Genomic DNA, 13,520 nt, shown 5'->3' with positions numbered 1-13,520 from the left:
TACAACATGAAATTTGTCCTTTTTATAAAAGTGTATTCGATGTATTTTGTGGTCGCAAAAACAAATCTGTGGTTAGTTTTTGTCCAGCACGTACTGTATCTCCAAAATAAAAAGGTATTTAATGTTAGTGAAATATTGCACTACTTTCGCCTTATGGGATGCAACATGTCACTGAAAGTACATTTTCTTGACAGTCATCTGGAATTCTTTCCAAAAACAACCTTGGTGCTGTAAGCAATGAACATGGGGAGAAGTTTCATCAAGAAATATCTACCTTCGAAAAGTGGAAGGTGGAATGCAAATATGTTGGGTGAGATTGCAGAAGCTGTCTACAAACGTGAAAGATCAAGAAAGTTATTTTAATTTGTGAATTTTGGCCAAACAAAGGTTGTTTTATGTGCTAGTGTAACAAATTTGTGTAAATAAGTTAAGTATGTGTACCATAAAAATGATATCTATTAGAAAATTTTTCTTTTCAAAAATGAACTCAGTACCTACCTCTCATTTATTTAAAATTACATAGTTTCATCTAAAGAACAGAAACAAAGTTTAAATTTGTTGTCTAGTGTTGTTATAAATTAATCGTCAGAGGTTCAATATTTAGGAATCATTATTGATAAATACCTGAAATGGGACAAATATATTATTAACTATCTTTGTAACAAATTACATAAAATTATATATTATTTTGTTCAGATATGAAATTACTTACCAGTAGGTGTACTACGTATACAGTTTACCTTTCCTTATTTCAGTCTATAGCTCAGTATGGAATATTAGAATGGGATAGCACTTATAAAATTAACCTTAATCCATTAGATTTACAAGAGAATAATAATTAAAACATGTCTAAAAGACCTATTGATTATCTTACCGAAAAATTATTTTGGGAATTTAAAGTCTTGAAAAATACTTCTAATTTATATAAATGTTTTATTAAATTTTATACATTAAAATCACACATATTTCATTCAGATCATGTACTCACAAACACAAAACCAAAGGCAGGGATGCAATACGTTTGTTTGAACCCAAGTGTTTAACGAGCACTGCTCTCAACCATTGTAGTAATATCGGCCGTAAAATTTATAAAAAAAATATTTAACAGTCCTCATATATTTAACTCTCAACAGTTTCAATTTAAAAATATAACATAAAGGTTGGTAATATTGTGATACTAACAATATTATGATAGTTCATTTTGAGAATTTTTTTTGTAATTTTACTGAGCGAGAGGAAGATCGGTTTTTTGCGTCAACGTATTAAGGGAATGTTCGTGGACAAGTTGCTGCACAAAACCGGTTCTTCTCTCGCTCAGTAAAATTGTAAAAAAAAAAATTAAAAAAGAATTGTCATAATATTATTAGTATCACAATATTACCAACCTTTACCCTATGTAAGCAATATGTTATCAATAAATATTAATTTTAGATATTATTTCATTGTAATTTATGCATGTGACTTTATTATGTATCGAATCCTCCCCTGAGCACGAGATCTCTTTCTTCCAGGACAGTGCTAGAATTTTGCATATTTACAATTTCTTTGTGTTACATTTTTCTGGCAATAAACATTTATTATTATTATTATTATTATTATTATTATTATTATTATTATTATTATTATTATTATTATTAAGAAAAAGAATTATCAAAATTTGTCTATATAAACCTTTTGATTACCCAACAAAATTAATTTTTCAGGAATTTGGTGTATCAAATCTAGAACAAATTTATAAACAAACATTGCTGATTTACTTCCATAAAAACCACAATAAATTTAAATTTGATCCTCACGAATACCATACCAGACAAAATTACAGTTTCTTTCTAAATATTCCGAAATGCCACACAACTGCCGGATTAAAACACAGCAGAAATTTTGGACCCAAAATACTGTATATAATGCATTAATTAGAGCTTACCCTGAGTTTAGTACACTTAACTCACACAGATTTAGGAAACAAATCAGATTAATTATTTAATTGTTTAAACTAATTGAGTTAAAAATTGATACTCTAATAGTCATGTACTTCTGTATTTTCTATTTGTATATAGACCCTATTATTACATGCTGTATGTATTTTACCACTTATTAATGTTATTGTGCTCAATGAACTCTCTTAATTTTGTGATATATTTTGTGTAACTGATCTGAACTGCGCCCGAGCACGAGCTTCTGCTCTTTCGGGCTGCAATGCCTAATGTAGCTCAAGTGTAAAGTATTAAATAAATTATTATTATTATTATTATTATTATTATTATTATTATTATTATTATTATTATTATTATTATTATTATTATTATTAACGTACAACCTAGGTAGTAATGTATTATTCAAGAAAAAATGTTAATAAACCAACCAACCAGTCATACATATAATCAACATCCAGGTAGTCCATCGGGAATACACAGAAGCTATCTTTATAACGAGCTTTAAGTTAAACGAGATTTTCGTCACACAGTCAACATCTTTCTCTCTTCTACCAACCAGAAACCGTTTTATCAGTTCGATATTGGCTCTGACCAATAGAACTAAAATAATTTCAACACTCTCCCCTTTTTATGTGTTCGTTATTTCCCTTCTAAGTGAGGGCTGGCAGGAGGAAACCTCTTTAGCACTTACCAGGATATTTGTTATATTTTCTGTATCCGTTAGCAACGCGGTGAAAGAAGCTGACTGACATTGAATAGTATTTAGACAAGAAAAAAGAAAGAGAGAAAGGAATTGAGTGAACATTTCTATTCTGTTTGATTCGAAAATATCAGCGGGAGAAAATGGAACGGAACGGGTAGGGAACAAAGGGGTAATCAATCATAATATCTACGACACGCTTCCCGCTCTTGTTCTGTTTACCAGAGCCTAACGGAAATATTGCCAGCCACACCAGAGTGGAACAGGCATTAGTCACTGGCGATGAAGATTTCCGCTCCAGAGCCTTCTGGTTTGTAACTCGACGCAGAATACTGGAGTATAGAACTCTTCCAAGAACGCAAGTGGCGCAGACAAAAAGAAAAGTAATCCTGGAGCGACTTGTAAGACGCCAATTATGTATAATTTTGACACTCCAATCACATGAACATGGTGGTGGTAGTGGTAATGGTCGTGATCGTGATGGTAGGTAGTAGATTTTCTAGTAGTTGTTGTAGTAGAATCTAGTAGCTGTAGTTGTAGAAGTACTCATAAACACAAACCAAAGGAAGTTTATAGTAAAAAATAAAACATCTAGGAATTAACCATACCTTATTTCCGGCATAAATGCAATATTAATAAAATTTCAGTTACAGGTCTCTTTTTTATAGGTGGAGGTAACAGGACAACATTTTTCGTGGCAAGGAAAATATTATTTGTTTGTGAGCAGTTATTAACAATTATTATGGAGCGGAGAGTCTGCTGCATTTACTATCGTTACTGATAGTGTAAAAGAGTTATATATACGTACACACACACACACACACTGTATATGGAGAGGAAATACGTACCCAGGATGTTGGAAGAATTTTTTGAAACTAATGATGAAAATGAGGTTAATATGATGATGATGATGATGATGATGATGATGATGAAAGAGTCTTCTGGTTTGTAACTCAACGCAGAATTCTGAAATATAGAACTCTTCCAAGAACTCAAGTGGCGCAGACAAAAGAATGTAATCCTGGAGCGACTTGAACGACACCAATTATGTATAATGTTGACACTCCAATCATATGAACATGTTGGTGGTAGTGGTAATGGTCGTGATCGTGATGGTAGTAACAGTTTTTCTAGTAGTTGTTGTAGTAGCATCTAGTAGATTTAGTTGTTGTAGTATTCATAAACACAAACCAAAGGAAGTTAATAGTGAAAAATAAAACATCTAGGAATCAACCATAGGCCTACCTTATTTCCGGCAAAAATACAATATTAATAAAATTCAGTTGCAGGTCTCTTTTTTATTGGTGGAGGTAACAGGACAACATTTTTCGTGGCAAGGAAAATATTATTTGTTTGTGAGCAGTTATTAACAATTATTGTGGAGCGGAGAGTTGCCAGTTAAAACTCCTGCATTTACTATCGTTACTGATAGTGTAAAAGAATTATATACACACACACACACACACACACACAAACTGTATATGGAGAGGAAATACGTACCCAGGATGTTGGAAGAGTTTTTTGCAACTAATGATGAAAATGAGGTTAATATGATGATAATGATGATGATGATGATGATGATGATGACGAGGTAATTTTGAGACTACTGAAATCTTTTTCATTTCATTTCATTTATTGTATTCCAAACTTCTTACATCAGCATTGAAGCTTTAAGATCTGGAACAAGTCAAAATTTTACAAGATTACAATTTCTTGGTGAGATGAAGTGAGTGAAGTGAGATGAGGCCGAGGACTCACCATAGACCACTCGGCATCCGTCCCACGGCTGGGGAAAACCTCGGAAAAAACCAATCGGACCAAACGGGAATCCAATCCAAGCCCGAACGCAGCTCCGGATCAGCAGGACAGCGAGTCAGTCGGCTGAGCTACGTTAGTGGCTTTATTAAAAATATGCAGTACATAGCAATCAGATGATTCAATTTACAAACCTAAACAATTATTCATTAGTTGAGCTATAAAATGTAGTAAATAGCAAGTAAGTTAATTCAATGTAAAAGCATAAACAATTCAATCAGTTGAGATGTACAAAAATTAATAATACATATCGTGCAAATTACTTCAAATTACAAGCATAAACAACTCATCAGTTGAGCTATACAGATTACTGTTCAATTTAAAGCATATCATCAGCCAAGCTATAAAAAAATTTACAATACATGGTAAAGAGATTAATTCAATTTACATGCATACTTTCGTTAAGCTATGCAAAATTGTGTAATTCATATCAAGTAGATTAGCCTAATTCAATTTATAAGCATAAGTATTCATTACTTGAGCTATATAGATTACTATTCAATTTACAGCATATACAATTCATCAGTCAAGCTATACAAAAATATGCAGTACATAGTAAACAAATTAATTCAGCTTACAAGCATAATTTAATTGAGATATACAAAATTGTACAATTCATATCAAGTAGAATAATTCAATTTACAAGCATAAACAATTCATCAGTTGTGTAGATGGTATGAATATGTAGAAATTTGATTAATTTGGACACAGATTCTGAACAAGAAGTACTACAGAAAGAGAAAGAAACATTTATTTGAAAATAAACATTTTTTAAGAGAGGAATGTTTCTCCATAACTTCTAGATGTTTATAAATAATGTTATACCCTTTTATTTGGTTGTGGAGTGTCAGTCCGCAGCAACTACTCGGTGATATTAACTTACAACAACTAGAATAGGACTAAGCCTATTTTTAAAAACATTTAATATTGTTGGTAAATCCTTTAGAAGTCTCCAGGTAGAGCATTACATTCCCTGTTAGTGGGGCTGAGAAAAGAAAACTTTCCAATGTCCGTCCTCTGACCCAGAGATATCTTCTTGCAAGTCAGGTTTATCTGCTTGACCCGGAGTCATCTACTTGCAAGTCAGGTTTATCTGTTTGACCCGGAGTTATCCACTTGCAAGTCAGGTTTATCTGTTTGACCCGGAGTTATCTACTTGCAAGTCAGGTTTACCTGTTTGACTCGGAGTTATCTACTTGCAAGTCAAGTTTATCTATTTCACCCGGAATTATCTACTTGCAAGTCAGGTTTATCTGTTTGACCCGGAGTCATCTACTTGCAAGTCAGGTTTTTCTGTTTGACCAGGTTTATCTGCTTGACTCGGAATCATCTACTTGCAAGTCAGGTTTATCTGATCGACCCGGGGTTATCTACTTGCAAGTCATGTTTTTGTCTGTTTGGCCCTGAGTCATCTACTTGTAAGTCAGGTTATCTACTTGATTAACAGTTGTCTACTTGCAAGTCAGCTATATCTGCTTCACCCAGAGTCTTTTACTTGCAAGTCTTCTATTAGATGTGATGGGCGAGGAGTAAACTATTTATTTTGTTTACTTGTTTATTTATTTATTTGCTATTCATTTATTTAAGAAGAATACTTTTATTATACCCTGAAAGTTAATTTCCGAGTTTTATTTTTGTTTACTTCTTTCATTTCGTGATTTTAATATGTTTTATTAAGCACCGATCAGTTCGAAAGTGTAAAGGCTACTTGTGAGATCTTGTAGCACCTCAGTGCCTTGTGATAGGAAGCGAAAGTAATCATGAGGGCAAATACGATAATTTAATGGGCTACGGTGAACCCGGAGACGAACAACAAAATGTCCTTGAAAAAAAGATAATGCTTATATTTTTATTGATAGCTTGATGAGATGCATTACGCTTCTAGAATTTACACTTTTCTCTATTTTTTCAGGTGAGGTTGAGAGGTTACTTCGCGAGTACAGGCAAAACCAGGAGATGGTGCGTGGGATCGGCACACACTTCTATCAGATCATTTACCCCGTGCAGCTTCGACATCACGAGAAGATGGGTATCTCGACTCGGGAGATAGGGGCACCCAAGGTGAGTACCATATTGTGCGCATTTATTATATACCATATTTTATACATTTGTACTATCAACATGTGTAACATATAACATAAATAGATTATGTGAAACCATTCAATAAGGCGGACCACAAGATTTTATGGAATCTATATATAATTTGAACTGGTAATGGAAATTACGGGAAAACGGCTGAACGGATTTTAATAAGTGACCCCTCATTCTGAAGCTTGGAACCCAAAGTTTTCCAGAAAAATAGTAGTTTTCAGTGAAATGTCAATTTTTCAATGTAATTTTCCTATTTTCTAAAATCCATCTGTCGTCACTAACTAATTGCATTTCAGAATAAAACAAAACACACACTACAGTAAACAATATTACACGAAGGCAATGATCTGCAAGAATGCTGACATATTTAGAGCTCAAATTAAATTGGTTATTAAAAATTTCAAGACTTACTAAAATTCGTTTACAGATCTGATTCTGGGGTGTGTAATTTTCTGAGTACAGCTGTGTATTGGATATTAAAAACTACAAAACTTGAGGTGGTTTGATGACATTATTACCATTAGAAATGAAATATTATTATAGTTAATGCCATGATGTGACTATTTTTCATTAATTATACATAGGCCTATTAATGTATATTGATGATATGAAAGTGAAACTTTTTGGTGTTACATAAATAGCTGTAGAGAATATCTTAAATTAGATCTTCATTTCTATAATTTACTGAGTGGCGGCTATAATATATATATATAACTACAAAACTTACGTAAGATAATAATATTGTTATTTAATTCAAATATTTTTATAGTTATTAATCAAGTGAGGTTGGATTTTTTCATATACATAATGGCGGTGTGGTGTAGATATTTATATGCGTCATTCTCTTCAGTATTGGCTCGAGAGAGCACAAAAATTACAGTTCCTAAGGAGAGACCAAACGGCATTACTTACTGATAAAATAAGAGGCCCACAAAATTTTGTAGTATCCCGATCATTTCAGCAAGATCTCTTAGCAGACTAAAATGATTTTACTCTCCATGACCTGAAATAGTTATTGCTTTACTCCCACATGAAAAACCCACTGATCGTCCTGACATTGTTACTTGCGTTTTCACGTTGAAACTCAAAAACTGAAGGTGGATGGATAGGTTCAAGAAAAAGTTTTTGGCATTAAAAAGCATTCAGACGGAGTATATTTTATTATTATGGAAGCAAATAACTTTCAAAATGTCTGGTATTCTTCATTGAAAATAAATCTGAAAAAATTTTATTAGAACGTCTAATGAACTTAGTTCGCAGCATTTGCTGCACAAGCCACTAGTATATTTATAATAGGACTACCAAGCCATCTTGTGCGAGCAATTCAAATTTCACGTAGGAACTACTATCTTGATTAGCAATGGAGAGAAACAATGTTGGAATGAAATTTTTTACTTAATCCAGGACTGAGACAGGGATGTCCCTTGTCACCAATATTATTTTTAATATCTATATAGTTGATTTAACAATATTTTCTTTAAGTCCGTCATAAACTTTTCTTATACTAGCCGTACCCGTGCTCTCCGCTGCACCCATTAGAAATGAATATAAAGTAATTACATAATTAAAATAGGACATTTGATCCAGGGAACATTCATGTTTGATAGAAGGATAAATCGTTTATTACGTTACTTAATTTAAATTGTATTAAAAAATTAAAATGCGATCATTTTGATCCAGACACCACTCATTTGGTCATAAAAATTATTTTAGGAAATACAGGAAACGAATGCCTATCAAATTTTCTGTGCATAAGAAGCTATTTTAATCTTACCTGTCCTCGATTTACTCAGAAGTTACTGTAATAACATTATAGCATTATGTCCATCTAGAGAAACTACACTTTACAATGGTGAATTAATAATTAATTATACAAATCGGTTAATTTAGCTTCCGATATTACTTCATACAAACACAGAAACATTCTCTGTAGGCTACCGTATGTTTCATAGCTTTCGATTGTTTTTGTCCAAGGTCCCTTATAGACGAAGTCATTTGTTTTTTTATTTCATTACACCGCCTTAGATGGCGTTGTTATTGTAATTTTGAAACTCATTTATCTCATTAAATATCAGTCCTATCAAAATTTTGCATGGAATAAAACTTATCGCAAATTAGGTTTAAAGAAACTTTTGTCATATAGTATTTTTCATGAAAATCAATAATAAGGGAGATATTTCGATTTATTTAGTTCGAGCCCCCTTATAACCCCCCTTTTAAATAAAATATTTTGAATGCTATATAGCCTAAATTCTAAGTTACAACTAACTTAATTTATATTCTAATTTTCATATAAATCGGTTCAGCCATTAGGTTAGGACCAATTATTTTTGGAAAATCGAAAATTACCATAAAAATGTCGACTACAGATTTATTATTAGTATAGATAATAATGTGATATTTTTATTTCATTCTACTTGATTAACGTTTTCGGTTTTGTAAACCATCTTCAGATCAGTGTTACCCCTATTGAACTGTTATATGATGTGCAATGGGTTACATTAATCATATTGTATTAAAATATAAAATATGAATGTGAGATAAAACGTTAATGAATGTACATCATTTAAAATGGTAACATATTAAATTAAATTAGTCTAAAATTAAGGTTGTTTTGCAGCGTATACAGTCCTTTCAGATATGAAACAATTATTTTCTTATGACCTTTTACATAATAACTATCATGAAACTGCATTTACAAATAGTTATTGCGTAATTATGAATCGTTGAAATCCGGTGGAATAGATATGCAGCACCATGCTTTGAAAAAAAAATAATTAAAAAATATATATAGTTGATGTTATGAAATGTTGGTATTTCAACAAAATACCATATTTTGTAATACATGACAGAGAGAGAAAATCCAGAAAGGAATAGCTGTCCTATAACAATGGATACCGTATGGTTGCATCCACGTAATTAAATTCTTTATTTATGTACAAAAAATATGTCTACATATTTGAGGCTTTTATTTTTTTTCTCCATTTGCATTTCAGCAGCCGTCCTTTTAACCGAATTATATATTCCATTTATAAAACTGTATAATCGCAATTTCGACTTGTACGAAATGGAAATATAAAAATTGGAGATTTATCCTTCGAAGTGGTGGAAAAATTCAAATATCTTGGAGCAACAGTAACAAATATAAATGACACTCGGGAGGAAATTAAACGCAGAATAAATATGGGAAATGCGTGTTATTATTTGGTTAAGAAGCTCTTATCATCCAGTCTGCTGTCAAAAAATCTGAAAGTTAGAATTTATAAAACAGTTATATTACCGGTTGTTCTGTATGGTTGTGAAACTTGGACTCTCACTCTGAGAGAGGAACATAGGTTAAGGGTGTTTGAGAATAAGGTGCTTAGGAAAATATTTGGGGCTAAGAGTAATGAAGTTACAGGAGAATGGAGAAACTTACACAACGCAGAACTGCACGCATTGTATTCTTCACCTGACATAATTAGGAACATTAAATCGAGACGTTTTTGATGGGCAGGGCATGTAGCACGTATAGGCGAATCCAGAAATGCATATAGAGTGTTAGTTGGGAGACCGGAGGGAAAAAGACCTTTGGGGAGGCCGAGACGTAGATGGGAGAATAATATTAAAATGGATTTGAGGGAGGTGGGATATGATGATAGAGTGTATTAATCTTGCACAGGATAGGGACCGATGGCGAGCTTATGTGAGGGCGGCAATGAATCTTCGGGTTCCTTAAAAGCCGTTTGTAAGTAAGTAAGTAAGTATAAATAGTGATTTGCAATTAAAAAAGATAAATTTAAAATATGTGTAGATAAAGCCTGAAGAACTGATGTAGTGGTATGAAATATATGGAGAATATTACACAAAATTTTGAAATTGTTCCACGTGCTCCAAACAATAATCCAGTGACTTCTTAGCGATTTTCAGCTATGTTGTATTTTTCTTGTAGATATTTGAAGCAAGGTTCATAGTGCTTCTTTTTTTCACTATCTATTTCTCTGCTCTTTGCATCATTTTTTTCGAAACGTACAGTTGAGTAAATAACAAAGCCAATGTTCATCTTCCTGTCGATTGCAATGACGTCAGCGCGTTTTTACTACTATACTTTTTGCAGATGGTCGAGTTATCATCATTGCGACAGAAAATGAATTGCAAAAAGCTATCCATGGACTAAGTAAAATATCCATTAAATATAACTTAGAAATATTAATACTAAAGACAAAAGTGGTGGCATTTCATGGTAATTAAAAAATTATGGTTTATTTAAGGATGCTCGTAACAGCCGAGGTTATATCAGCGTCGCCGGTGTGCCAGAATATTGTCCCGCAAGAGTTCTTTTACATGGCTGTAAATCTACTGACATGACCCTGTCGCATTTAAGCACACTTAAATGTCATTGTTCTGGCCTGGCATCGAAACCGCAACCTCGAACACATGTTAATGAATCGATACGTATAAAATTATCCTAAGCGATAAACCACTAGAACAGGTTATGAATTTAAGTATTTGAGAATATATTTAGTTGTGAACAAAGTTCAAGATATAAACCAAAAAAAATAGTAAATTTCAATACTTTTGCGAGAGTATAAGACGGATGCTGAGTTTAAAGGTTAGAAGAGAAACAATGTTAAAATTTAATAAAATAATGGCGTTCCTAATATTTATTCTATATATGGTTCAGAAAGCTGCGTGACCGTTAAAAAGATACGAACGAGAATATTAGTGGCAGAAATGGTTTTTATGACAAGTTGCTGGATGTAAATTAGTAGATATTAGCAGATATATGTTGACGTATATATTCAAGTCAACTGCCATCATAGGCTACAAGGAGCGCACTCAGCTGAATGACTAATGGCCGGGATTCCACAGTAAAATGCACAGTAATCTGTACAGAAATATGCACTGCAGCTAGATGAATTAACTGAATATTTTTTTAATCTTACATTATAATATCTGTTATTTCTCCTAAAGTATTAAAAATTAATATGTTTACATTATTTATTTCTTCATCTTGGAATGCAGGAATAATCATACGATTATTGTCAATACTCTCTTCATTATTTATTCCCCTTGAAACATTTGCCAAAATAAACAAAATTAAGAATAGTAAAGGACAAATTCCCAGTCTGAAAATATTCTAGAAAATCATCCCGTAGTTTTTCCAAATTAATTTCTTCCCTTCAGGAGTATTCGTGTTGGGAATATCTCGACATCTCAACACTAATTTCTGACAATCAACTTCTTATATAAAAATTCTCGTATTAGAGCAAGCCTTCTATACCCTCCCAGTATCGTTTATACGAGATAACCTGTGTAAACTTTGACATTTTCTTCTCTTGTACATAAATATTCCATCAAACGAAACTCAAGACTGAAGTGTTGGAAGTATCAGGGGTACACACTCTGCGATCCTTTTACCCTACATGGAAACGCGTCCCGAAAGATACACCTACGTTATTTCTGAAGGAAAGGCTGGGGTGAACGGTTTGAGAATTTTTACCACGCTTCAAAGAGCTTTGACCTTTTACACAAACAAAGTCTTGTAAACATTCAGGTCAGGAAACTTCACAAGATCGAACTCTATGCCATTGAAATACGGGAGGAACTCTTAATTGGATTAAAGTTTCAGTCTCTGGTTCGTTATCAAAGAATTTTTTTTTTCAATATTCAGAGTGTGGTATTATTATTAATTTCAATTCCTAATAATCAGTAGGAAGTCCACAGCTCTGTCATTTGAGGGGTTGTTAGCAAAAGGACTTAGGTCTGTATTCCTAAAAGATGTTTTATGAATGTAACGAACAAACCGGTTTGACATGTTCTCTCCAAGTGTACAGCTGTTTAAATACCGAGGTGCTTTTGAAAGTGCTGAACATTCATTATAATAATCTTTTTGTGATATCATTTAACTCGGAAAATAATCAGGATTATTCTTTAATAGGTAAATAGTGTAACATTTAAACACAACCGTATTTCCTTCTTCACAATAAAGACAGATCAGAGAACAGGAATCTTTAACTATTTAGAGCAGCTGTGACCAAAACTCGAGCTGCAGTGATTACATGCGACAGACAGCCTATGAAGTAAGGCGACGGAAGAAATGTACTTGGCATAAAAACTACAACCAGTGGTGGTTCCTGTACTAACATCTTGATCAATCCTACGGATAATAATCTCAAGCTTTGCTGCATCAGTAATGTCACTGCTGTCGTCAAGAGCCAGTGAATAATATACGATTTTCTTGCTTCTTTTTTTAAACTTCCTCTAGAATATAATCAGAAATTTTCTAAACTCTTCTCTCGATACTTAGTCGAGAAATTCGTAGTTTTTCAAAATTAAAAACTTATAATGGACAAGTTATTTAAGCTATTTTAATCATTACTCTTTTGAGAAATTCTGTTCTATTAAAAGGCTTTAGAGCACGAGATATTTCAAACCCCATTAGGTAGCTGACTTCCTTACATTTATTTATCTCATCTTTCTCTTTCTGACTGTGATTTAAGAGACATGTCAATTCCTGGCGTTTAACAGTTCGTTGGCACATAATATTGAATCAGTTTTTCTATAATATTATTAAATGAACAACTAATAAATAGTGAGCCTCATCTAAAGATTAAGACGATTAAAATTGAGATAAAATCTAATAATTTTATCCTTCTAGGAAGAAGATCTAAAAATATCAATTTTCACAGAAGAATTACAGAAACACATACTTAGTGGTCAGTAATAATAATAATAATAATAATAATAATAATAATAATACATTATTCAACGTGGCAATTAATGTTTCTATATACTCCTAATTGAACCGTTGAACAAGGTAAACATATTACATTTTGTCCGATAGAACAACAAAAAAGTTCTCCTTCTCATTCTTTACGAAACCACTTCTTACTGCTTGTAGAGATAGAGTTTATAGAGCGACATGATACCGCCACTGCTTGCTTTCAGTACGTGAATGAAAAACAAAGCAATGTACAGGAAACTCCTCGTACCCGTTT

At 32.6% G+C, this 13,520-nt stretch overlaps 1 protein-coding gene across 1 annotated transcript in view; it reads left to right on the top strand.

Annotated features, from left to right (window-relative positions):
* The window catches only part of mmd (disintegrin and metalloproteinase domain-containing protein mind-meld), a 1,174,763-nt gene that overhangs the window by 207,903 nt on the left and 953,340 nt on the right, over window positions 1–13,520 (top strand). The window contains exon 2 of the mRNA XM_069819516.1: window positions 6,362–6,510. Within this exon, the coding sequence (XP_069675617.1) occupies window positions 6,406–6,510 (105 nt within the window). The 5' untranslated portion in view covers window positions 6,362–6,405. The remainder of the gene's footprint in view (window positions 1–6,361; window positions 6,511–13,520) is intronic.

This window comes from Periplaneta americana, chromosome 1 (assembly GCF_040183065.1).
Source record: "Periplaneta americana isolate PAMFEO1 chromosome 1, P.americana_PAMFEO1_priV1, whole genome shotgun sequence".
In the NCBI taxonomy this organism is placed as follows: domain Eukaryota; kingdom Metazoa; phylum Arthropoda; class Insecta; order Blattodea; family Blattidae; genus Periplaneta; species Periplaneta americana.
Note: the sequence above shows the minus strand (reverse complement) of the source record. Positions and strands in the feature narration are given on the sequence as shown.